The 26,668-nt window shown below is 44.4% G+C and overlaps 1 protein-coding gene across 6 annotated transcripts in view; it reads left to right on the top strand.

Annotated features, from left to right (window-relative positions):
* The first annotated feature begins 2,700 nt into the window (after positions 1–2,700).
* The window catches only part of ANO1 (anoctamin 1), a 71,414-nt gene continuing 47,446 nt past the window's right edge, over positions 2,701–26,668 (top strand). For 4 of the 6 annotated variants that reach the window (XM_014260425.2, XM_014260424.2, XM_014260423.2 and 1 more), the window contains exon 1: positions 3,200–3,380. In XM_014260425.2, coding sequence (XP_014115900.1) covers positions 3,323–3,380 — 58 coding nt within the window. In that variant the 5' untranslated portion in view covers positions 3,200–3,322. Of the gene's footprint in view, positions 2,720–3,199; positions 3,381–23,614; positions 23,809–26,668 lie in introns of those variants that run through there. The other 2 variants (XM_088057626.1, XM_088057625.1) reach the window with 2 other exon arrangements.

Here is a 26,668-nt window from a genome sequence, read left to right as displayed (position 1 = left end):
GCCAGGGATATGGGCTCTTATCTCTGGGTGCCCCAGCTGAGAGCAGAGCTGAAGTAGATCCCTGCCTTCACTGAGCACCCCTTAAAAGCGTAAAAGACTTCAGAAAAGTAGTCCAGAGGCAACTCCAAGGCAGAGGGATGGGTGGGTGTTTGCCATTTGGTGGTGGGGGGTGCCACACACAGGCATTTCCTCAGAGCACGAGCACCCTGAGCACCTCAGGAGCCTCCACTCAGCTCCTAAACACAGCAGCCCAGAGCTGCATTATTATTGTTCAGAAGGCACACAATTCATTTTACAGACTGTAAATATTTCCAGCAAGAGCACTCACTGTAGGTGTGGGTGCCAAGCCCTGCTGTCGCCTTCCTCACTGTTGGGAGAGCATTTTTGTTTTATTGCAAAGACAGGGTTCTCCATCCCCTGGCTGTTCTTCTCACAAGTATGTGTTGAGATGGCATGCTGGGTTTATCACAGGCTGAGGAAGAAAACTGGAGCTGGAGTCTGCTTCCTGTCATCACAGCAGCCTATTTTAGCTCGTGGAACTCTTGAGGAGACAAATTGAGTTTCCTCTGTGCCTGTTGGAGCCTAAGCAGTCCCACAGTGCAGCTCTGTCACCTCAGGTGAGTGGTCCAGCCCTTGTCCGCCCAATTTCAATGTCCATACACCCACGCAGACGAGAGAATATTGAAAGGTAGAAGGAATAGTGTGGGGAAACAGCGCAGGGGGGTGGAGGTCAGCTGGCCCTGTCCAGACTCATGGTTTCCCTGTTATCTTTACAGCAGTTTCCAACAATGGGCTTCTCCAGAGAAGCTAAAGGATCTGCCAGAGCTCATCTAGGGGTCTGGGATGGGAATTTGTTGTCCTGCCTCTCAGCACTAATGCGTAGAACACAGGTTCCACACTGTGCTGAGATTTTTCCATTACCATTCAAATCTGGGCCATGTCAGCCTAGGACCTTCCAAAATAATACCAGGCAATTAATGTATTTCAATTTTCAAGACACTAAGATAAATTATTACTCATTAAGACTTAAACACCTCGAATGAGTCAGTAATGAAAGCTTTATTTTTATTTTTTTTCAGGTATGAAGCAGAATACACACCTAATTCTCAAAATCCAGCTTGTCAGACTAAAAGTTCCTAAAACCTGCTACAAAATGGTGTCATCAATCAGCTGATCTACCTCTGGCTGGATTTTCAATAGGGAGCACCCCCAGAAAAGGTGGCACTTCAGTGATGAAGGCCTTGTGCATACAACCAGGCTGAACTCCCACACCAGCTCTATCTAGCAGATGCTCACAGACCTCATGGTCATGATAAGATGGGATACTGGAATCCAGCACAATTCCCAGATCCCTCTTTGTGTCTCACATTTGTAAAACAAATATATGTGTTGGTCCCATGCCCACATTTGGGTCTGTCGCAGATCTCTGTCCAAAATAAATTAATTATAGGCAAAGGGAAAACAGCACGTTCCCAAGTGCCTTTGATCTGGGGGGTTAAGTGAGCTGGTGAGTGAGGCTTCAGTGCAACACAATCTACTCGCCCCTTTCCCCGCTAAAATTAAACCCAGTGATGTGCGCTTTAAAAATAGTCCCATCCAAACTGTCCCCAAAACCAGCCCAAATGTTCAAATGGAACAAAAAAGATAGGAATGTAGCCTGAAACCTGACTCAGGCCCTTCTGGGGCTTATATTCCATGAAGGGAAAGTCTATATGCATGAATTCCCCCATTTATGTATTTACCACACTGTGTTTTCTGCCACTCCTGTCAAATCCCCAACCATCCCAGGAAAGATGCTTTTACAGTTTTCCAAAAAACAGCCCCATGGAGATACCTAAGCCATAACCCGCTACATTTTCAGCAGCAAGGGAGAATTCAGAGTGGAATTAGAATCATTATCTGTAGCCTGGGGGCAAGTGCCACCAGCGAGATGCTACGAAGCTATGTCTCTGCAATTTCCCTGGATGCAAAGGGACCGGGAAGGGCCTGGGTACAGCAGGAGCAGGGCAATGAGCGGAGCTTGCAAATGTGGGACACTTGGGGGCTTCCTGCCAGAAGTTGGGAAGTCTGCAGAGCCTCTTTGCTTCTGGCAGAGCCCTTGCACACTCCCAACTGCATTTTTGAGGGTTAAGTGCTCGTCTGAGATTACAATAAAAAAGAGAGAGAAAACAGTCAGAGAGAATGGTGCAGATAAATCTGTGTCAGGTTTGCCTGAGTGGGTTTCTGCAGCACAGCACGGACTCAGGCTGTAACTTTGGAGAAGACAAGGGAATCCCTGTGGGGCACTGAAAAGAGGAATAGCCTGAAATCCTATTCAAACCCCTGTACAAATACTGTAGTCACACAGTGGGAGGTGTAAAAAGCAAGTGCCAGCTATTTTACACCTCACCTTTCTAAAAAAAAAAAAAAAGTTTAAAAAATTATTCTTTGAGGGCTGGGGTTGATTGGTGTCTATGGTGACCTTCAGAGCATCCCTCCTGGACCAGACCTGGGAGAAGAAGTTTTCCTGGGAGACGAGCTGCTCTGGCTGCCCCTGTGCTGGCGGGGTGAAGAACCTTATCCCTGCTCTCCCAGCTGGGAATCTCGTCACCTTTCCCACCGAGGCTGTGAGAAACACGGGGAGTGGCCAGCCTGCACTCTGGGCGAGGGGGAGCCATCCCGGGGCTTCAGCAGCAAACCCAGCCTCGGTTTTCCTTTTCACCTCGGGAAAAACGGGAAGGTGAGGGAGCTTCTGGAGGAAAACAACAACAAACCCCCCCCCCCTCAAAACGAAACAACCCAAAAGCAAGGAAGCGGCGCGGGGGGTTCCGCGGCGAGCGGCGGGCGGCGGGTGCGGGGCCGGGCGGCGGGCGCTCCCGCAGCGCAGGGCGCGCTGACCTTTCGCGGCCGCGCTGTCCCCGCCCGCAGCTGCCGCCGTCGCTCCCGCGCCCCCGCCCCGCGCCCAAGGTCAGCCCCGCCGCCAGCGCAGGTACGCGTGGGGATGGCGCGGGGATTGCGCGGGGGCGGCCGGGCGGGGAGAGCCGCGGCGTCACCGGGGGAGGGAGGGAGGGAGAGCGGGGCAGGGAGGGAGAGCGGGGCAGGGCGGGAGGAGGGCCGGCTCCCCGCGGGGGGCCGCGCCCCGGCGGGCGGGCCCGCCCCCCGCCCGGCGCCCGTATTTAAAGTGTGCCCGGGGGCGGCGGGGCGCTGCGCGGAGCCGCTCCCGGAGCAGCGCGCCCGCCCCGGCAGCAGGGGGGGACGAGGGAGGAGGAGCGGCGGGAGGAGGGATCCTGGCAAGTTCACTTTGGTACCAAGTGGCAGGCGGGCTGCGGGGCTCGGACGGGCGATGGAGAAGGATGAGATCCACCTGCGCAGGTTGCCGGCCACCGCGCCCTGGGGACAGCGTAAGTGTCGGCCGCCGCCGCCGCTGGGGAAGGTGCGGGATGGGGCGCGCTCCTGCCCGGCCGGGGACGGGCTCGGCGGCCGCCCCGGGTGCCCCGATAAGGGATTTATTATTAGCGTTTCATCGACTATTTTTAAAAATCCAGAAATAATCGCCGCAGAGTACCGGTGAAATGAAATAGCTCCTCTCCCACCTCCCGCTTTCCCCTGCACCCCCTCCGCCTCCTCCCCGAAGCGTAAAACAGTGTAAAGTCCTTTTAACCTATATTAATATCGTAATTAAAAGCTTGTGCAACCGCGGGAAGCCAATTAATTATGAAAAATTGCCGGAGTACGAAGTATATGTGACAAATCTTTGAGCTGATGATTGCTGTTAATTCACACCGCGCTGCGGAAGACAAACTAAAAAAAACCCAACTTACTAAATGAAATGCATCTTTCTGTGATTGTCAGTAATGTTTCTATAGAACAGACTAAATCGTGTATCTTGCTATCATTAACTAATGTGTGCAGCAAAATAAATTATATATATTGGAAGGGTAAAATACTTGGCTGAGAAGTTGCAGAATGTTTGGAGCCAAAGAGCCGATCATTTAAATGGTAGGGGGTGGGAATTTCCTTGGCTTCCCTCTGGAAGTAAATCACGGCTCAGTGTCTGTGTGCATGCATGTGCACCCACATGCACATTTATATAAAATCTGTGTATAGGAAACCTTCCTGCACACACACTGGGGCACAAATTTTGCAAGCACTATTTACTGAACGCATTTTTTCTACCAGCTTGGAGACAATAAAACCAGAACCAAGATGCTAACCAGGAACATACTGAAACACTTCTGATTATCCGGCTCAATTGTATACAAATGAAGTAAATTTAGCATGGCACCATTTATAAATTCCATGCTTTACAATCAAAATTCCAAATCTAGCTGTTTGCAGCTAAGAATAGCGCGGGGAGCCCTTTTCTTTACTCCCTCTTTTTTGATTCCCACGAATACCGTTATCCTAGAGCCTGCTCATTAAATAGCCAAATATTTCACTGGAGTTCAGCCCATTTCTAGAAGAAATGCTGTTTACTCAGCAAACCTAGGCTGGCCAGAGCACTCAGAATTTAAACTTTTTCCTTAATGTCTGACACAAAACAGGTGGGCTTTATATCTAAGGAGCAGGGGACAGGGTTTCTGCATTACACTGGTTGTCCCACCTTAACTTCTTTCTGGAAATAAGGAGCTCCAACTTTGCACAAGTGCAGTGGAAGGCAAGTAGAGCATGGGAAGCTGAAGTGTTGTGGCAGTACATTAACAGAGATATCAGTGAGAGGACTAAATGATAAAATGGCACTGGGAACTACCATTACTCATGGGGCAGGTGGCAATTTATCACAAGGTAATCGCAGCGATAGGGTGGTGAGAGTCCTGAGAAATCGTTTGAGTGGCTTTTTATCTTTGAGAAGCAGAGTCTTTAACAGTGACATTATTTAATTTACTGAATCACCCCTTAGCAGTATGAAAAGCTTCATTGATGAGTTCAAGGAGCAGTTTTGTTCTCGGCAGCATGTGTTTGTATTTCTGTTGATAACCTATTCAAAAGAGCTTGTTTGTGAAAGCTGTTTCTAAGACAAAACTCCTGTCCAAAGATATAGCAGCATTTGTGGTACAAATTTGCTTCATGACTTACTGGAGAGACGTGTGGAGACCTATCCTTCAAGTTTTTATACTCAGATCCTCCTGCAGACAGCAAATGAAACCTGCTTGTTATGAGGAGTTCGGAAAAAAATTGGGGGAAGTGAAAGGATGGAAGACAGCAAAACAGAAGGGAAGCTGTGCTCCCCTAATCTCTGGGTAAATACTATCTGTTGCCTAAATCCAAAGAACTGTTTCAGTTATCACTACCAAGGAGAAAAGTGACCTCAGCACATTATTTTTGGCCCTGTCGGTGGCATGAAAGGACAGGTGTCCTGAGCTACATCTGCTCTGAGCAGCCAGGCACCACAGCTGATGCCTGCCAGCCTATTATGTGCCCACTCCTCTGTGCCCTGGGGTAACTGAGTGCATCTAGTGAGGATGGGGTGAGGGGCACAACTGGGGTGGGCTCTGGAGCAAGGGAGGGGCACGTTGGCTTCTGAAAGGACCATGGTCACATCCTGTCACTGCAGAGAAAAACTTGGAGGCACCGGGACAAATGCCCGGGACTAAGCCCAGTTTTAGGAGTCAAGTCTTTACTACCTTTCAGCAGTCAAAAATCCCCATAGTAAACATCTTCCCCCTTTGAAAACAAACTTAAATGCTGTCAGACCAGTGCCCCAAAAAATGAAATGTTTCTTCTCCTCTTCTCTGACAGACTTTGTTCAACCCAGAGCTGGAAGTTCCAGCATGTCTCCGTAGGTTTCTGGTGTGTACTGCCCAGGTCCTCCTGGTAGCACTGCAGCTCTTTCCACTAACAGTGAAAATGATGGAGCATATTAAGCTAATAATTAATCAGAGATGACAAGGGACTAATAACTGTATTGATTTAATTAGGACTTCTTTTCCAGCTCTGTAACTTGCAGTCATGCACATCATTAACTTAATATTTTAATTTGTCGTAATAACTTATTAATTCTTGAGCATGCACACGGCCAGGGCAGCCAGCAGCTCTGACTTTGTGCTGGACTGCAGGCATGTGCCACGGGAAGCATTCCCTGTCCTGCCCCAGGCTGGCAGCAAACAGGGCAGCCTGGCAGTCACTGGGAACTCTGGCAGGGTGTTGGGGTGGTGGGAAATGGGACATTGTGGAGTCAGGTGTGGTGGATGTCCTGGGGAGATGGTGTGGAGCTCCAGGGCCACAAGCTGAGGTTGCAAGGGTGAGTGATGTGAATTATGGGGGGAAAGCAAAGTGCCAGAACAGAAAGCAGGCAGCAGAGTAACCCTGGGTATGGGTAGCAGTGTTTGCTGGCATCAGGAAGAGAAAAATATCCCTTTTGACCCTTTGGCCAAAAAAATTGTACCCTTTGGGTTGTGGCAGTTTTGAGAAAAGGAAATGCTTGGGGACATGCTGTGGTTGGAAAATAAGGTTCACTTTTAATTAGGATCACTTTGGGGAGAGGAAGAAAGGAAGGGGCTGTGACAGGCATGAAAAGCTTGAGGACTTTACTGTGTGAAAGGGTGATGAATGTCAAGTTTGGCCCCACCTCCCATTTTACTGGGGATACTTGACACTAACTGGGGCACGTTTAGCATCTTACTCAGCTGGGGCCTGAGCGAGATCTCCTGGGATGCACCCTTGACCAGAAACCTCTCCAGCAGGAGTGAGCTGTTCTCACTGAGATCATAGTGCTGAAGAGGTGCTTATATCACACTGTACAGCATGGCCTATGACTCCTGGGGAAAGAGATCCCCTTAGCCCCCACAGAGAGCTCAGCATCCTGCTCCCTGTTGTCCAGGTACTCGCGAATCTTTGCCCTGTGCCTTCGGAAGGCTGATCCCTCTGCTGTATCCTCATTTGCCATAGAGGGCAGTCAGCAGAGGGATGAGATCTGGGAAAGCCAAAGGCACCGAGCAGGCTCCAGAGGAAAGCCTGTCCAAAATCTTTGGCAGTGTCCTCAGGCAAGATGATTGGGAATTTGAAGTATTTACACTATCAAAACATGCATTTCGTATAGAATTGTCGGGCCGCTGCATGGGTGCAGCACTGGTCCAGTGAGTTCCAGGAATGGAAGTCACCACTCTCCTCATTTCTTGTGAATGTTTTCAGGGGTTCTGACAAAGCCCTTGTTTTATTACACAAGCCAAGTTAGCAACAGTGGGATGAAAGAGTTCTGTATGATTTCAGAGACTGCAGAAGCTGGCATGGGGTTATTCACCTCCCCACCTCACCCATGTTTGCAGCCAAACTGGAGATCAGGGTGAGACTTGCAGTTCTGTCATAGGTACAAATCCCAAGGGGAGGGGGTTTCACAAATGACAAATTTTCAGGGGTTGGCAGCTTTGCTGGGGCCCTGTCACGGGGTTATTTTCAGTGGTGCTAAGTCATCTTGTGCCAGCTGTTAGATCTAAGCAATGCCACTAACACTGTGCCACTTTGTTCCGGTGCTTTGAAGAGCACAGAGATAGTGGTGTCTCCATTGTTCCTGCGAGGTAATTTATGGTAAATGTGGACCTTTTAGCAACAACCTCAATGTCTGGCTGGCTCGGGAGGTTTGGAATGCACAGGAAGCAGAGCTCCTCTGCTGGCCTGCATTAGTCACCACAGCTGCTTCCTAGGCGAGCCCACATGGCCTCCCGGGAAATAGACTCTTATTTATTTGGTTTAGCCTGTGATTTGTATCCCTCATCCCTCTATTTCTGAAAGTAGTACTACATCCTGGTGGGAGGGCCAGCCCTTCTCCCTGCCCCCTAACCTTCCTGCATCCTTTAGACTTTTCTCTGCAGCAGCTGACCCGTGTCCCCGCTCCGTCCTCGCCTCGCCTTTGTTCCTGCCTTTGTGCTGCTCCGTGTGTTGTGTTCCAGCTTCCTTTGCTCTTTCCAGTGGCTTGTCCCTGTCTCTCCTCTGTGGCTGGCACACATGCCAGTGTTTGCTGTCTTCTTCAGACTCCCACAGTTCACATTTTTTGAACCTTCTGCTGGCAGTCTGTCCTTCCAGCCATTACGGGAACTATTTCCAGCTTTGAACTGATGGAAAGATAGCGGTAACATCAGACCCAGTGCCATTCCTCTTTAATATCTTTGCCTGCTTACCTTATCTACATATCTGATTTGTTCTTGGCAGCCCTCTATCTGTGGAAGGACCTGGATTCTTATTCCTATCAGTGGTATATTAATAATGTATATAATTACTGAGATGGCCTTTCAGACTGTGGCTCTGAAAGGCAGAACGTTTTCTTTTTTAAAACTGACACAGACACCTATGACTCTTTCCACACAACTGTGGTAAGTGCTCCAAGGGAGTTTTAAAACCTGAGCTCTGTTATGAAAAGCATAAGTGGTTTACATGCATTAACTGCTCTTTTCATATCCTATAAATTATTGAACTTCTATCATGACGTCAGTGACACATAACAATCTGAGTTATGTATTCCTGGCTCCCAGTCCTGCTGGTTTACCTCTCCCTCTACTTGTATCCTGATGGGTACATACTAAAACAAGAAAAATCTCTGTTTCCTAAACACATTGCAAAATATTTGGTGCCCCTTGTACATCTTCATTGACGTCAGCTGATATCCTACTTGCAGAGCAAGATTGCAATGTGCAATAGGGATCGGTGTGTTCATAACTATGGTTTACTAAGAGAAAATGTGTCCAGGGAGAGAGAAATACGTTTCACAGCATTCAATTAGTAAAAAAGGGAAAAGTCTAGAAACTAAATTACATTTTCAGAGCAGATTCAGGACACATTGTTAAAAATTGAATAGGAAAAGTGAGCAGATAGTGACTTCAGTGACATCATGGGGGTAAAAGTAATGAACTCTGAATACATTTTAAAACTGTACTTTTCAACATGATACTGTAGGAATTTTGTAATTATTATTAAGAAGTGGAAAGGGAGACAAGGTGGAAGTTTCAGGACTAAGCATCATTCAGAGTTCCAGGGTTTTTACTCCTTTGAAGTAAGGATGATGACAGACAGTTGTCCAGAACAGAATTAACAGTCAGAGAAAAACCTCTTGTGTATTTGTGTCTGGCCATTTGCACTATGGCATCTTGGCTGCCCACGCACCACAAGACATATCAATGAGTGTGTCTTGCAATTCTTCCCAGATTTTGGAAGGCAAAGATTCAAAATGTGGTGTGACTTCATGCTTGTGGTATGACTGCCCAGAAAAAAAAATATCTTCTGTGGGCCACAAGGGATGGAAGCTTTTATGCAAATCCTATTAAATTCATCACGAGTGTGGCATGGCACTGTTGGAAAAGGTTTTCCACTGTTGGATTGGTGCTGTTTTGGCAAACCAGCAAGAGGATGGGAAGCAAGGGGTGTGTGGGTATTCTGAATTCACTCAGTGTTTGTGAATTGAGCATCCAGCTCCAGATCTAATCACTTCTTTAGTTTTGATTTGCATTGGCACAGTCACAGAATCCCAGTGTGGTTTGGGTTGGAAAGGGCCTTAAATATCATCTTGTGATGATCCTGCCATGGGCAGAGACATCTTCCACTATCCCAGGTTGCTCCAAGCCTTGTCCAGCCTGGGCTTGGACACTTCCAGGGATGGGGCAGCCACAGCTTCTCTGGGAACCTGTGCCAGGGCCTCACCACCCTCACAAAGAACAATTCCTTCCAATGTCCCATCTGAACCTGCCCTCCCTGTTTGAAACCATTCCCCCTTGTCCTGCCACTCCAGGCCCTTGTCCAAAGTCCCTCTCCAGTTCTCCTGGAGCCTCTTTAGACAGTGAAAGGGGATCCTAAGCCTTCTCTTCTCCAGGCTGGCTCCATAGATGGCTTCAGCCCTTGGGACATCTCCATGGCCTCCTCTGGACTCGCTCCAGCATGTCCACATCCTTTCCATGTTGGGGCCCCAGAACAGGATGCAGTGCTCCAGAGTAGAGGGCAGAATCCTCTCCCTGACTCTGCTTGCCACACTGTTTTTGTGGCACCCCAGAACAATTTTGGCTTTTTGGGCTGCCAGCACACCTTGACAGTTCAACCTGAGCTTATCTTCAGCCAGAAACCCCGAGTCCTCCTCCTCAGGACTACTCTCAACCCATTCTCTGTGTCTGGGGATTGCCCCAGCCGAGGTGCAGGACCTTGGTCTGTCCATCTGGAGAAGGCAATCTGGACCTTTGGATGTTTTCCCTGGTGTTTGATCTGGTGTGGACAGTAGTTTGGGATGTACCAGCTGGTGCCATGGTGCATCTGGAGGGAGGAATCTTCTGTATGACCACTGGAAGGGGGAGACCAAGCAGCTGTAGCCTGTGTGGTGAAAGCACCCTTTCCTACTAGTGGAAACTACTCCATTATTGTCTGTATCCCGTGTTCCTGGCATGGAGTCTGGGACTGGTCTAAAGAAGGCAAATGCTTCTCTGTGAGTAGTCTGAATGCTGGTATGTGGTCAGCAAACCCCATCCAAATGCTTGTATCTCGCTGAAAACTTTTGGATGTTCTTCTTCTGATGAATGGCGAGAGCAGGTTTCTAAAAATAAATTAATGGTTTTCCCTCTTTACTTCCTGTGACTTAATATACTTTATTTATCTATATAGCTACTAGTCATCGTCATTCTTCAGCTCACAAGAGTATAAACAGAAATGAGCCTGAGTCACAAAGTAAGGATGTGGAGCCAGGATTTTTCCAGGATTTTCGCCAGGTGTAGGAGTTGCAGCTCTGGGGTCAGTGAGGGAAAGGGCTGGCTCTGGGGTTGTGCCTCAGGGGTCTCATACATGACATGGTCAGCACAGAGGGGAAAGCTGCTTTCTGCACCTGCCTCCAGTGTGGTAAGGCCTTGCAGTTCTGTGCAAATATCATTGAAAGTGGAATTCTTAAGGTTAGTTTATCACTAAAGTAACAAAAGTGACATTCCAGTCAATTATTCCTCTCTCACTATCCCTAAGGTTCATCAGACCAACATCCAAAGCAACACTTACTTTCTTTTAATCAGCTCAAATAATGTATTTTCACAAATTTAATTTCCTAGGGCATACAGTCAGTTCATCATGCTGGTGCCCCAAACCAACTATAAATTTGAATCAAACAGATCTGAAAACAAATGACTGTTATCAGGAATTTTAGGTAAAAGTCTCCCTTGGGTGATTGCCTGCTGAAATTTAAGGCTGCTTCTGTAAAGCAGTTGCAGGAGATGCTGTAATTTTGTTCACTTCTTAAAAATGGCAAGTAGTCTAAGATAAAACATGCTGAGCACAATTTCCTTTGCCATGATCTATCTTGGGAGTACCTTTCTTAGTGGCAAACAGAAGACTAAAGAGTGAGTGTCCACATACTCCATTTTTTTAAAATCAGCATAACTGATTGTACAGAGGGTGTGACTTGAGTATCCTTAACTTTCATTTCAAGGTTTCTGGGGTTTTGCATATCAGCACTGTACTAGCAGGGCTGTGTTTGCAGGCTCCCACAATTTGTCTTTTAGGGTATAACATTGACATTGACAGGGACATAGATTGGAAACGTTATTTCATCTTTACATCTTTATTGCTGTCAATAATCCATTTGCCAGAAAGCTGAGGCCAGCTAAAGGCATAAGAGAGCAGCTTGAGGTGTGCTGCCAGGATACTCTTCCTGTGCTACAGATTTCAAATTCAGTCATTCTGGAGAAATATTTGACTTCATGTGCCCTGGGGTGTTAAATGATGTTTGGGCTCTTTGAATAGAAACAGATCCTGTTTCTGAACAATTGTACTCAAGGATACACAGGAGATCTTCCTTTAATTCCCAGATTAAGAGGCTGAACACCAAAATCATATCCCAGCTCTTTTGTATATGCTATAGAAGGTATTTCTGTATCCACAGATCTTAGAGGACTTTTTAGGAAATTTTAGGAAGTCATCATGAGAGCCCATCACTCCATTTGCACTGCATTCAAGTTGCAGAACTTCTGGCATATGACAAGAATGATTATGTTGAATGTTTGGGTTTGACGGGCAACAGAGAGCAAGAACTGTGATTTTAGTTCACTTGAAATGGATTCAGCTGAGAGAAGAGAACTCTTATCCAGGGTAAGGCCTTGTGCACTGTGTAGGTGAGGAAGAAGCAGAGTGGTCTGTGTCTGCCCCAGATTACACAGGGTAAAACTGTTCTCGGTGCTACTTAGAACTGGAGTTTGAGCTATCAGGCCATGCTTATTCACTTTGCTGCTTACTTTGTAGCGGGCTGAGGAGTGCCATCACACTGTAAATAGCTTATTTTGTAAATTTGCAGCTGATGGTTTTCATTTGAGAATGAATCTGCTCTCTCAAACACACCAAAAATAATGACAAGGCATTGGCTGCAAGAGAAATTGTTCTCACCGGTACCTTTCTTTCACTGCCATAGTGACTTTTCTTTTGTGTGTTGTGATAAAGTATTTTTGATTAATCTTAACCATTTAAGCCCATCTAACATTATAAATGAATAGTTGGATAATGAAAACTAGAGACCATGTCTTAATTATCAGAGGAAGAGCAGAAACAAGTTTTGGTTTAGATTTTAAACATCGTTACATACCAGAGGCATAGAAATCAAATATATGCTTTTTAAAACTAACAGTTTCTAAATGGCAGATGAAATAGTTTAATTTTTAAAGCTTCTCTTTGTAGCATCTTGCTAAGAAGCTCTCGATTAAAAGAACCAGATTATCATTTCTAAAACAAGATCATTGTTGTCTTGATAATATAAATTTAAAAAAAGCTTTCCTTTTTCTCTGTCTTCAGTACATTTTCTCAGAATAGCTCCTGGGGGCCATGTCCTGCAATCCCCTGTGCCCTCTGGCCTTCATCCAGAGAAGCACTTAAGTATACAAATAGCCCTGGTTTTGGTGGCAAGTGGGCAGCTGAGCAGGAGACCCTCCAGTGTGTCCTGACAGCTTCCATGCCTCTGTGTCCAAGGGAAATCTGCAGCAGTTTCCCACCCTCCACAGTGTTTCCTCCACCTGACACGAGCAGCATTTAGCAACACAGCCCTGCCCCTTTATTCACACATCTGTGTAAGGGGTTTTAAGGATTATTTAGTTGAAGTGGAAGATCACTGCCTTTCAGAGAGCTTCTCATGAGCTCTGCTCCAGTGGAGGCTTTGCCATCCAGTTTGGAAGCAATGTCTAATGGTAGCTGAGGATTTCAGCACCTCCCCAGTCACAGCACTAAATCTTTAAAGCAAAACCAAGTTGAAGCAGTTCTTGGGAGCTTGTGATTGATCTCAGTCCAGCAATTACTCAGTATTGACTGACTTGAGCGGGTTTTCCATCAGGAGCAGAGTTGTTTGCGGGAAGTTTCATGTTTTTCCCATGGCAAATAAACTCAGGGACCCTATAAACATATTTCAACCTTGATGTTAACAATCTGATATTAAAAAAAAAAAAAAAGAAAGCTTTTAGATCCCATGGATTGTATGTGTGTAGTCATTAATACAGTAAGTAGGAAAATAAATACTTTTCATGACCAGATTATTACAGGGGAGTGTCTTTCCTCTGCAGTATGGTTTTGCTGTCAGACTGAAACAGGGAGCTAATTCCAGCTTTCACCCTTGGTTGAGTGCTATTTCTGTTTCTTTGCACCACATTTTTCTTGACACTGTTTTCTTTGTTACTTTTTAAAAAATTAATTTTTAAGATTCAAAGGAAGAAGAAAAGAGGATATTGCAGAAACCAAGACCAAACTGGGTAGATCAAATGTTTCAGCTATCCACAGGCAGGAAATCTGAGCTCCTCTGTAACCTGAATGAGTCTTGGAGCAGCCCTGTTAATTTTATATATTTATTTCCCTGTTTGACTGTTCTGCCTGCTTTTCCCACATTATCATCAAAGTGGCCCCAGAAGGGACAGTTGTGAAACACAGACTGTGAGCAGAGGAACAAAACCAGAGCTTTTGTTAAGCTTGGTTTTAGCAAAAACAAACAGCTTTAATTGCTACAAGTGTTTGCAAATGTTGCTGTTCTCTTCTAAGTGTGTTTTAATACGGGAGGGAAGATGGGGAAAGGCTAGAAGAGATGTTGGTAGCAGCTCCATCTCGTCAAAACTTTGATTGAGCCAGTGATGGTGGTTTCTCCCTCTTCCTACCCTGTGCCCTGGCCAGACTGCAGATAGGTTTGCAGCACTGAAGGAAAAAATAGTTCCTTTCCCTGGTTCACATGAACTGCTTTGAACTGGAACAGATGTGGATGTACAGAACTGTCTGCTCACAACGACTGTTCCATTTATAACCATGGGTTTTCTATTCAGGTCTCTTTATCATTTTAACTTATTTTCTGTTTCCATGTCCTTTTCCACAATAAAATATTCTTAACTAAATGGGTTTTCAGCTCACATCCAAAGCCTTTGCCAGTACTGTCTATTCCTTGCTTGAACTTACAGTGCCAGCATTATTGATCAGTGACTTTTTGCTGATAGTGGTGCCCAGTGGAGGCAAGGTGGAATTGGGGATTTGTGGGATTTGTGACTTGTGAAGGCTTGTGGGATTTGTAAGATGGGGTTCAGAATATCAGTTTATTCCCAAATCAGGAGTCTGATGGTGTTAAAATTTTGCAAGAGGTGTTTGTAATATCCAGCTTCCAAACGGCATTTCCGTTGATTTTTCTCCTTTGTTGAACTGTTTGACTCTGGTGTACAAAATAAATTTGTGTGCAGTCCAGACCAGAATGGTTCCAGTGACTACAGATAAGAGATTTGCAATCAACCACAAAAATTTGGTTGATGACATTGGGTTTGCTTTGTGTTTTCTGTGGACTTGTACTTCATGGTATGTTCATTCATTGTTTGATTTGATTAAATGCTCAATAATTAATTCTGCCAATGCTCTGCTGAGTAAGAGGTGAGTCCTGCAGTTTCCACAGGAATGTGTCCTGGGATGAAGAAGAGATGAAGTAAGAGATTAAATCAGTAGTGGTGTTTGGGTAAAACCGACCAGTTTTGCCTCTCCAGTTCTGTGCTCACTTGAGTGGACCATGTGGCCTTTATTACAAAACCAGGAATTCATTTTTTTAGAGTTATTTCAGTTTGTTCTCTGATTTTTCTATGGAAACAGACAGTTGTTTGTACATTGGAGGCATGTACATGTGTAGAATTCTTTGTTTTAGTTCATTGCTTTCGGTTGACACAGAAAACAAGATTTTCATCAAAGTTGTGGAGACAGATAGATAGATAGAATTTTAATCTAAACCATATTAAGAGGAAAAACCCTCTGTGACCAGGGTTTTCGTAGGGTTCAGCTTTGAACTGCCCCCTGCACTTCCTTCTGGGAAGGCCAGAGATTTTTCTTCACTTCATGACTGAAGGCACTTTTCTTCTCTGGTTGACTCAATACTGCTGGATGATAGAACAACATGAAACAGTGCTGTGTTGGTGTTGGGATGCTCTGAGCAACAGTCCAGGTAGGCAGGGAATTCTGCTACCCTGGACTGTGGATTCCTCACAGCACTGGGAAAGAAACATTTTGCTGTTGTTGGGCTACCATCACATCACTCAGGTTGCATTGAGACAAATGCAAATGAAAGTAGATACAGTGTGGAAAAGAGTTTCAATTGCTCCTCAAGAAAAGATAATGAAGAAACAAATGAATCTTTGTGCTGAATCTAGTCTTAGCAATATTAACAGGTAAGATCTGTCTCTCCATCCATCCAGCTGATGTGGTGTAGACTGGTTTCTGACACACAGTTTGCTCTTGCTCAGACTCAAACTCTTGTGTACTTGCCCTCCTGGGTGCACCTTCCAATGTGAAACATTTCTCTTGCTCTTTTCTCCTTCCCATTATCCATACACTTTCTATTTCAATACCTGTAGCTTGCTTTATTTGCTCAGTTTAATTTTTATTTAAAGTTTCTTCTCAGAAAAAAAGTACAGATATTCATCTGCAAACAGTTTTTAAATCTCTCTGAATGTTTTTGGCTTCACTGCAGAGGAAACCCTTTCCAGATTGCCCCCACAGCAGCACTTTTCTCCTGAGCCCTCCTGGTGTCCTTGCTCCACCCTCCCGCAGTTTTAACAAGAATTAAAACTTCATGGGAACATACCCAGTGCACAACCACATCAAAGCTGTGGTCGAAGCCCAGTTTTCAAACGGAGCTGGCCAAGCCTGGTGCTTCAGTTCTGATGTGATATGTTCTGTGGGGCTCTACATGCAGTGCTCGGCAAAGGCTGGACACCAGACACTGAGTTCCCAAAAGCCAATTGCTGTCTGGGCTGAGGCACCGTCTCATTTACCCATTTCCATAGCTTGTTCATATGAGTTGTTGCATCCCCTCTTTCACCAAAGCACCACATCGTTTGTCTGGTTTTAATGCTGACCAGTAGTAATTCCTCAATGTGAAGAATGTGCACTGGAGGAAAATCTGTTTACAGTTCTTTGATAGATCAGTTCCAGTTTTGTTCACGTTTGCCAGTTTTATTGACTTTATTTTTAAGGGAAAATAATTACATGGAGTCTGGTTTTAGTCAAGGACTTCTCTGGTTTATGTGAGGAGCAGACAAAGACCTGTCACATCAGAAGGCTGAAATCAGGTGGGGGAAAGAAGTGTTCTTTCCCTGCAACAAATAAATCAAGAGCTTCCACCCTCCAAGAATATACAGTAACATAACACCTGTGGGCACTAAGGATAAGCAGACACATCAACAGAGGGAAGTCTTTGACAAGTTTTAGGTGTGTCACTTGGTCATGGGATATGTCTTAGTAGACAGTCTGTCACTTTTATTCCCTAATAACTTTTTGACAAGAGACAGATAATACCACAGAGTTTATCTTAATTTAGATTGTTTAATTTTGTGTCTGTTCTTTTTCTTTCTTTGTTTCTTTCTTTTTTATTTTTTTTTTCCTGTTATTTTCCCTTTTTAACCAAAAAAAGCAATAGTGCTCCAGCTATTTGTTAAGCTTGGGGATATGGGGTAAGTAGCTGTTTATATTTGGGAAAGAAGCAATGGATGCAGAGAGCAGCTGGATGCTTTGGAGTGTCAGTTCCTTGGATGTAGGAGATGTGTTCCCTGCTCCCATCCCTCTGCCATGTGCTGTGCCCAGGAATGTAAGAGTCCTCTTACATGTGAGAGCATCAGGACAGTCCAGAGAGGCTGCATCTGGAGGGGAAAAGGATCTTTTCTAAAAGCTGTTGAAAGAGGGTAAATCTGGGTGATCTCTCTTTTCCAGCTTCTCGTCTTACACAACCTGATTTGTTCTACATCTGTGGCATGACTGACAGATAATTTTTATTTAGGGGCTATTTACTTACCCTGTTTGGAGGGTGCAGAAATTTGCTGTGGGAAACCAGCACATTCCTACAGGCTGGATCTCCAGGCTGCCTCCAGTCATGTCTGAGGAGGGGGCAAGGAGTCTGAGCCCAAACAGAGGGAGGATAACCTAGCCCTGAAGAGTTTTCTTTCATATTCATAACTTCTGGGTTCCACACTGGTTGGAAAGTGTGGTTTGAGAGACTGTTTTTGCAAAAACATGCCAAAGTCTTTTGTGATGATCTGCTTTGGTTGGTGTTTTGTAGTGAGGGTGTGTCAAAATTTGTGTGAACAAGGGTTTCACTTTGCATTTTCTGTATTTTAGTGGTGAGGTACAGCAGTGTCAGATGGGATCGAGGAACCGTGTTAAAAAAAGAAGAAAAGACCCCTCTTGCCTCACTGAATTTATCCAGTAAAATGATGAACTTGGCCCATTAAGGTTATAACTGCAGCATTTCTGAGCCCTTACATCAACAAAGTGCTTTGCTTTCTATTGTGTGTGGTTTCAGGAACAGGGACCAGCTTCAGCTCATTAGGAGATCTTGCCTCATCCTCAGCGTTCTCTTGCTTAAAAACTTGATCAATCACTTATTGATTGAGTCTGCTACATGCAGCCTTCACCTTTCCTTTGACTTGGTAGTGCCACCCTAATTTACTCTACTATCTCATAGCTTAAAACTTCAATCCTGTCATTCCTTCTTCTGTCCATGTAAAACTTTAACCCATCAAAAACTCCAGATAAAAGTGAACAGATGGGTGTGTACCTGAATGAGTAAAACCTGCTAAATCTTTCTGAGAGCACTTACCCTTTAAGTGCTTTATTATTTATGAGGGAATAACTCATAGCCCCACCAGGAAAAATAAATGCTGCCATCAAGTAAAAATCGGTGTGGAGTAAGTGAAACTGATAGTTCACCAAAGTATGTGTTGTAGTTTGGAAATGCCTGTGAGAGGCTGTCACTGAGAACAGGCCAAAAATGGAACCTGGAGGAAAAATTAGAAAGGAGGTGGAATGTTATTAAAGCTATAATTATAAACACAGGGGGCACTCTGATATTGTTTCTCTTCTTTCACATTTCCATGAACAGGGCTTGCTGCCTGGGAGTTTGCTGCACGGGCTCCAGGAACCCTTTTTTAGGATAGAGGAGAAGGTACATGTTGTCTCAGCAGATTTATGTGTTCAAATAATGAATTTGGACCTTAAGAGTTACGAACTGTAGGATTTCTAATATTTCTGTAACCAATAGGCAGGTAGTTGATTGAAAGAAATACAGGCTGGAAAATATTTGACTCCCAACTGTTTCAGAAATGTGAAATCCCTGAAATTTGCTCCTGGAATCACACAGTGTGTGGACACAGTCCGTCATCCAGCATGCAGATGGCAAATGTTTTCGGAAAGGGCTTTAGGAAAGTATTTCCACCTCTGTTTTCCTTGGTGCTGGTTGCTGTTGCACCCTGAATATAAAAAGAGAGTTGTTTCCTTTTGCCGCTTAAGGAAAGGAAACCATTGTTTGTGATGGTGCATGTTCAGATTTCACGTGCTGTGTGTTTGCTTGGCTCCAGAAGCACTGGAAGGCCAGGGGATGGTTTCCAGCAGAAAATGAATAGTGTGGGCATCAGGGAGGAGCCACCCTGCAGGTAATAGCTGTGCTCTGTCACCTGGGGTGAGAGGAGCCCAGTGTGGTGGCCCTGCAGGTGGCCCAGCGTGGGAGAAGGAGCAGCACTGGGCTCTAAGTGCTTATTCCATGTAATTAAACACTCCAACAGCGCCAGTGGGCAACAGCTGTTTTGAAAATGACATGATGGACACATGTCAGGACATTCTGGTAGCAGCAAGCCCATGCATGCTTGCAACTGAGAGCGCCCCACGTCTCCTTTGATGCACCACTCTGTGCTCTTGGATCAAATGTCCTTAAGGTTGGCCAGGTTAATGAGGACCGCTGGTTAATTTGCTTAGATTTGAAAAGCCGTAATTCCTGGAGCAGGGATGTAACAGGGCACATGGGCAGCTTCATCCAGGGCTGTTCCCATGTGCTCTGCTCATCCCTGGAGTTGTCGCACGCTCTCTTAGCCCCCCTTCAGCAAAGTAATTAAAACCAGCAAGCCACAGGCTCTTCTTCATCCTCTCAAGTGTTTAAATTTAATGGCCAATTTCATAAACAGTCCAATAGGTGCGGGCACATATTGTTCCTGAAGGGTAATCCTGGCAGCATGTGCTGGCTCCTAGTTTATACAGAGAGAGTGTTCTAAAAAATTACCTTTATGTTAATTTTTTTGTGGAGCTCATGGACCTCATCCAGTTGTGGTCTCCATGCCCCCAAATGGGACTTTCGTAGGAATTTTAAACTTCAGAACACAGGAGATGTAAATAGGAAATGTGAGGGAGGGGGGAAACACTTTTTGTTGTTAATAGCATTTCTGAATTTTCATAGTATTTTGAAGACTATCATATCTTTTTGGATGCCCATCAAAAGTCACATCATGATCCTGAGAAAATCCACTTCCCAGGGCTTGGCTGCAGAGAGTGAAAATGAAGTGTATCACATAGACATTATTTCTTGTGTAAATGGAGGGATTGATGGTGCTGTTAGAATGGTTCTTTCCCACCTTGTGGTGGCTGTGGGGTCTTCACATTGTCTTCTTCATTCAGCTGCAGTCTTAGAAAAACTTTAGCTGCCCTTTTAGTTGTGCCTTTAGCTGTCTTTTTAGTTCTTTATTTTGTTTTAGGTGACTTCCTGGTGAAGGGTGTTACAGGAAAATATTTTACTGCTAAATGGGATTGTAAGGAAGTTTGTTTAGAGAAGCTTGAAAGTCTCCAAATTTCAGTCCATTTGCCTTGTGTTGTTCCTCATCCTGTCACTACTGGAACACTGATGTTTTTGAGAACACCCTTTCAGCTTGGTCCCACAGTTTAGTCACTAATGAACCAGACCTACCCATCCTGAGAAATCTTCATTAGCATGAGCAAGACAAAAGGGCCTGCTGAAATATCCATAGGTTTGTGTTCTCCATCAGGACTGACACGTTTTGCCCTTAGTGTTGTGCTCGCTGGTGGGAGCAGGAGCTGGCAGTGTGATCTGGGCTGTGCCCGTTACTCAAATTGCACTGAGTCAACAGGCACCCCAGCCAATCCAGGCTGCAAACTGAATTATTCACAATGATTTCAGTAAAATTTGGCATTTGGGTGTAGCTTGTGTGAAGGAGAAGTAGTTTTAAAGCCTCTTCAACAGGGGCGATTTAACTGAAGAGCAGAAGTTTGGGTTTTGTTTTGTTTTTTTTTAAATTTTAATCCATATTTGTGTTCTGCTCCACCATGCGTTTATTTTAAAATCTACTTGTGCATCAACACATTCTCAATCTGAAATGTAGATCTCAGACTGACATGTTTTAAATGTTTGAACTCTATCCAATTTTAAAGTACCACAGTTATCTAAGAAGTACATCAAAGTTTCCTTCAGTGTTCATTTCTCATTATTATCTGTTCTGGAGCGCTGATTGTTTTTCGGTATAATTGGTGTAAGTTCTCCTTTTGATCTCCACGTCAGATGTGCTCTCATGTTTACAGAGAAGAATCTCCTCCAGGTTTACTCCTCCTAAGTTTTACTGTGTAAAAACCAAACTTCTGTCCCAATTCCACAATTTTAGGTATTGGATCTGTGTAGTATCAGGCCTCTCAAAAGTACCAGTTTTATTTTCTTTGAGTACAGTCACATATGGTTTGTATTTCCATAAAATTCCTCAAAAAAAGCACACCCAGATGGGTTAATGGCAGGTCTGTTCCTCTATGCCAACTTTAGGCTGGACATGGCAGGACAGTTGATAAAAGATCTAAAATAAAGACTGCTGATGACAGATTGCCCCACCAAAAATCTCTTGAAACTTGAACCAGTGAAGTCAGTGCGCTCCCCCTTCAGCTTTTTGTGCCTCTGCCTGTGGAGGTTTGGATCTGGCACCAGAAGCCTTAAATCTTGCGTTGTTAAAGCAGACTTGTAGTTGCTTATCTTCCTGGAAAAGGATGTGCTCCCAGGACTGTAGATGAGAACCAGACAAGTGCAAGAGCCTCCATCTGGGTGGGGATAATTAGCCAGTTAAATTGCAGTTCCTCAAAGAAGGGTCTAGGACTCATAAACTAAACATAAATCCACAATATCTCTGTGTAGGGAACATGTAGTAACACTGCTTAGGGCTGGAAAAGCCTGACCTGGAGTACTTTATCCTGTTTTAAGCATCTTTTCACAAGAAAAATGTGTAGCATACAGCCTAAAGCAACAAAAATTAAAAGAAATTCAGGGAAATAAATATGTCTTGGAAGAAAGTAGAGGAAGAGAGGCATCTTGCAAGTGGGGTTTGCAAAGTTCCCATTGGGTTTCTAGATAGAGTTGTTGGTTTTGGGGCAATATTTATCATCCTTGTCCTAGTGTGAGGTGCCTTATGCTGATGCTGAATTCTATTTGAACTCAGAGGGAAAAGCCCATCCTGACAGGAGAGGAGATGGAACAGTGGGAAACCCTCTGTTCATGCGTGGCCTCTGTGCCAGCTGCTCCCAGGAACTCCTGGGGTCACCATGTCCAAATCTTGGCTATTTTGGGCAACCACATCACAGAATCCCATTCATAAATTTCTCAAGTACCATTACAAAAATAGTTTTGTTTTACTTTATTTATATATGTTTGTTTGGTTTGGTTTTTTTGCCACTATTGCCCTAGCATGAACCTCTGCTTTGGAGCCTCATCTCTAGGCTTTTTTTTTTTTTTTTTAAACTGCTTTTGAATGTTTTAAATGTTAATTAATCACTTGTGCACTTTATTTGTCCCTCACTGCGTTTGTCTTCTTGACCATCCAGTGTAGGATGGGAAAGTGGATGATGAGGGGGTAGATTTTTAGTTCTTTTACTGTGTTCTGGGAAGAGAAGCTCCTCCCTCCATCACTGCCACAACCCCCTCTGTTATTTTGCATCTGTTTAAATTTGAGTTTCTGGGTCTGACACAGCGGGTGATGAGTGCTTCAGGCAGTATGCCAGAAAAAAGCTGCTATTGCTTGTTCATCTTCACTGGACATACTCTAAATTGTAATTCTCCTGTTTCTGAGCTGTTTCTCACAGAGGGACAGTTGTACTGACACAGAATGAAGGAATCCTGAGGCACCAGATGGTGCTGGTGGTGACGACTCTGGAGAAGAGTAGGAGCAGTCTGTATTTGAGCAGAACATGTGTTACACCATGCTGGGAGCTCTGATGGGCTCATTGAGGATCTACAGTCACGAGAAAGATATTTTTGTGGGTGTTCCTTGAAACGGAGGAGTCGTGCTGTGTTTGGGCACAGGGTGGACAGGCAGTGGGTGTGCAGTTTGACCTTAAGGTGTTGGCTTCCAGTTGGCTTGACACTGTTTTCTGCAGCTCTGCACCAAGAGCTCCTCTGCTACCAGTAGTGGCTGGAAGTTCTCAACACAAAGTGTCTCCTGAAACCCAGACACTGGGACATGAGCAGAAACAGATTCAGTTTTGGCATCTAAAAATTAAGGAGAGAGCAGAACTGCCAGTAGATGGTACAACCAATTATATCCTCACCCAAACCAGAAGAGTGTCCAGCTCAAGGGCAGAATGGGCAGTATTTGTACATCCTCCAGCTGTGTGGTGTGCCCCAGTGGTGTTGGTGGATTGATGAAAGATAAATGGCTGTCTTCACCAAAAGTTCCCTTTCTCCCCCCTTCTTTTTGTCCCTTGGGCACAGCAGCAGTACAACCAGTGCCTTTGGTTGTGCTGCTACAAAGTGTTTCCATATTTAAACAGTGCTCCAGATTGTTTATTGACGTGGATAAGTGATACAGCATCCGAACCTCTGAGAATCACACCATAAATTTCCCAAATAAATAGGCATAAAGGAGAGAAGCCAAACAGGATATAAGTGCTCAAAAGACTCACGATTGGCAAGAAGTGTGCCTTTCTGTCAAACCAGCAAGTCATTGTTTTACCATGAAAAGAAGCATTTAGGCACAGATTTTTCTGTAAACAGCTGATTTTTTTCTGCCTGGCTTCTTAAATCTTGTTTAAAATGTCGTAGGCTGAGTCCTTCCCAAGAGCCCGATGGCTGATTAGCAAGTGTAAAGATTAGCAGACAAAGTACTCGGTGTTTTGTAGCCTGGTGAGATCCCAGTGGGGGCTGTGGGAATTGTTACATGGGCTGGAGTAGGTGTGATGATGGGTTTTTTCCCACTGGAACATCATGTTCAGGAGTGACAACCTGGGTCTGTCATGAGAACTGTCCTTTCCTCCTATGAGAACTGGAGCTCCAAAAGCTTTGGGTGGAGTCAACTCATGCCTACATTTATGCTTGCTCCAGTTTTCAGTGCCATTGGAGCATCCACCCTTTCATAAAATACATTTTGTGCTGTACCACTGTGGGATGTTACTCAAGAAGACTTTGCTTTGTGCTCTGAAGTTTCCCTGAAGGATCTTGTTGGACTGCCTGGAGGTGTGCTGTGGTGGCATTCGCTGTCCTGCCTATCTCTGGTCCCAAGGACAGGCAAAAACCAGCCTGCAGCGAGAAAAGGCACAAAGAATTCAAACTGTTGATCTGAGTTACAAATACTTCTTGAAGGAATACAGGTAAGAGATGAAAGTTTTCAGGGAAGAAGGATTAGATTCACCTAAATAAAAAAATTGTGTTAAAATCAGGCAAAGAAAACAAATAGATACAGAAACCTAACAAGTGTATGCTGGCTCGGGGGGATGCTGTGGTGAGGTGCCCACCTCTCTGTCCATCCTTATCTTCATGGGAAGGTGCTGTGATGCAGAATTGGGCTGGAATCTGACAATGAAAACAAAAATTTACCCCATCTAACATTTTTTTTTCACCCTCTGCAACCAGTTCAAATATTTTAAATATTGTCTGTCCCTCAAACACAAGAAATACGTTGTGCAATATCGTAATAAAAACCAGCAATTGCTACAGGCCACAGACATCCAAAAGGTTGGTTAAGCAAATGGCCCAAAGATGTTGCTAGCATGTTATCTTAGTCAGATTTGAAATCAATTAGAACTGCAATACCTTTGTTTTCATTAAGCTAGTTGCCCTCTCTTCCTTAAAAATACCAATATTGACATCATTACTGCAGTCAGAACTTTCCTTTCTCTCCATCAGCAATACCTTTATTGCAGGTTTAAAAGCAACCACTTCAAGATAATTTCCAAAGAGCTTGAATATTGAAAAAAAACAACCCAAACTAAAATTGTAGAGACTGTTCATGAGACTAGCAACCTAGCTGACAAAAATGTGTTTTGTAAAACTCACCAGGATAAGGGTATGTGCTATTAAAAAGCAATCAAGTTTGTAAATAGCCATTTACAATGTATTTTGAAAAAGTTTTTGGAATAACAGATACTGTCCTTTAGTGTAGCCAAAAAAATTACTTTTCTAAACATTCTGGTAAAACATGGGGATTTTATTTTCATGCAGAGTATTATTTTTCCAAGTGTTTCAGTGCTTGAAGATAAGCAATATATTAAAGTTTAATTCCATTTTATTCTATTGTTTAGGGGTTTTTAACACAGAATGGATAAACATTTACCAGATAAATGAACAGCATATTTTCCTTTTTTCAAAAAAAGAGAAGACAGAAAGTGAAATATTATTCTGCTAACCAAAACAGAAAAAACCCACAATCAAAACTTGTCTTAGGCTTATAAACTTAATCACACTTCAGGGGAAAATAAATTCCTTTCCTAAATTCTCGGATGAAACCTTTACCCTACATAAATAACAAGGTTACAACTTCAATGTCTTTCTCAGGAAATATGAAAACAAATAATGTTTTCTCTCTTTCTCTCTGTGTTGATGTCAAATGCTTGCTCTTGGCAGGAGCTGCTGTTTCCTTTCTTACCCAGAATATCTTTGGGCAGCCCATCATTAACCACGTGCCTGTGATGATCTTTGGGCTCTTTCATAGTGGAACAGCTGCAGTTTGGGAATTTAAAGATTTGACTACAGAAAAGACATGCTGCTCAAAAATCTGTAATTTCTAGTTTTGCTTGTTTGGGCCATACTTTTGTGATGCTCAGAGGCATTTCCTCAGTGAAAGAGGATTCATTTCTACCACCAAAGAGAGTGTTGAGGGTTTTATGTGGGAAGAATGATACCCCTCAGGTGATGCTTGTGATTGGTGATGATTTCTCAAAGAATAATGAACAGAAAGATGGCAAAATGGGAGAATCCTGTCTCACACTTTTTAAAACAAAATACCGGACTAGAGTTGTCCTTTATAATTTCTGTTTTCATTAGTGTTTTACATGGTCATCATAATTATAAAGAAGGGTCTTTTTTTTTAGGATATCTCTGAGTTTGTAAATATGTCTTTGTTTATACACAGGTTGAGCACAATGATCCTTCAAAATAGATCCATCTTAGGTTCTTGTGATATGAGCTCCTTTGGGTTTGTTGTTTGTTTTTGGAGGGGAGCAGTAGTAGGCACATACATCCTGATGTGGAAATCTGCCTCTTTAAGGTCCATGCCTTTCAGATAGAGTCTGAGGTCCTTTTGGAAAAGTGCTGCTGCAGAACAAACAGGAACAAGTTTGGAATGAAACTTAGGTATTTGGATAGAGGTTTTGGCCCAGCTGCCTTTGAGCACCTGCAGCAACCACAAAGCCCTCCACGCTCTGCTTGTTTCCATTGGGCAGGTGACAGAAATTTCATGGCAATTTCCTCTCCTTTGTTTTTGGGCAGGAGTGTGGATTGACCAGTGTGCCTTTGGATAATTCAGGTTTATTAGTAAGCCAGTCCCCATACAAAACCTACAGGGCAGCTGTTTATACGTAGACTGGATCTTGGCTGCTCCTTTGATATGAAGATGTATTAGATAATAAATATTGTCAAAAGCTCCTTAAGGAGCCTGGGCTCAGTCGTTCTCAGCTTCCCTGCTGAGGGCCAGACTGCCAAGAATGTCCATCCTCAGCCATTCCAACTATGCCTTTCACCTGGGGGTGTCCAGAAGCCTTACCAAGGCACTGGCCCATTCCTTCCCCTTGCTGGCCCCAAAGGGAAGCTGTCTTTGCTGATGGGTCAGCTTTCTGCTCCAAGAATTCTGCCACTGAGGATGGGGCCTCTGGGAATCCTAAGCAAGAGTGTCTTGTTTTCCTGCAGCATGTGTGTCTGCATCCCCTGGCGTGGGGAGAGATGGCTGGCAGGGACATGGCACCCTCGCAGATCTCTTTCTGAAATCCAAGGAGCAGTGTCTGGTTGCATTGACACTTCTTAGGGCTTCTGCCTCTGGTGTGCCTTGGTTTGGTTCCTCAGGACTGGGGAACACAGGGAATGGCATTCCCATGGATAGACAGGAGTCAGTAGAGCTTTTCCCACTCACTGGTTTGTGTTCCCTTGCTCAGGGAGGGACATTCTTCCAACTGCTGGTGGAACTTGGCCCTTTATTATCCTATATTGGTGTTGTTGAGTTAAACTTGCAGGGCTATG

Source organism: Pseudopodoces humilis, chromosome 7 (assembly GCF_049639895.1).
Source record: "Pseudopodoces humilis isolate 2021_Gansu_Grassland_sample_001 chromosome 7, ASM4963989v1, whole genome shotgun sequence".
NCBI lineage: Eukaryota > Metazoa > Chordata > Aves > Passeriformes > Paridae > Pseudopodoces > Pseudopodoces humilis.
Note: the sequence above shows the minus strand (reverse complement) of the source record. Positions and strands in the feature narration are given on the sequence as shown.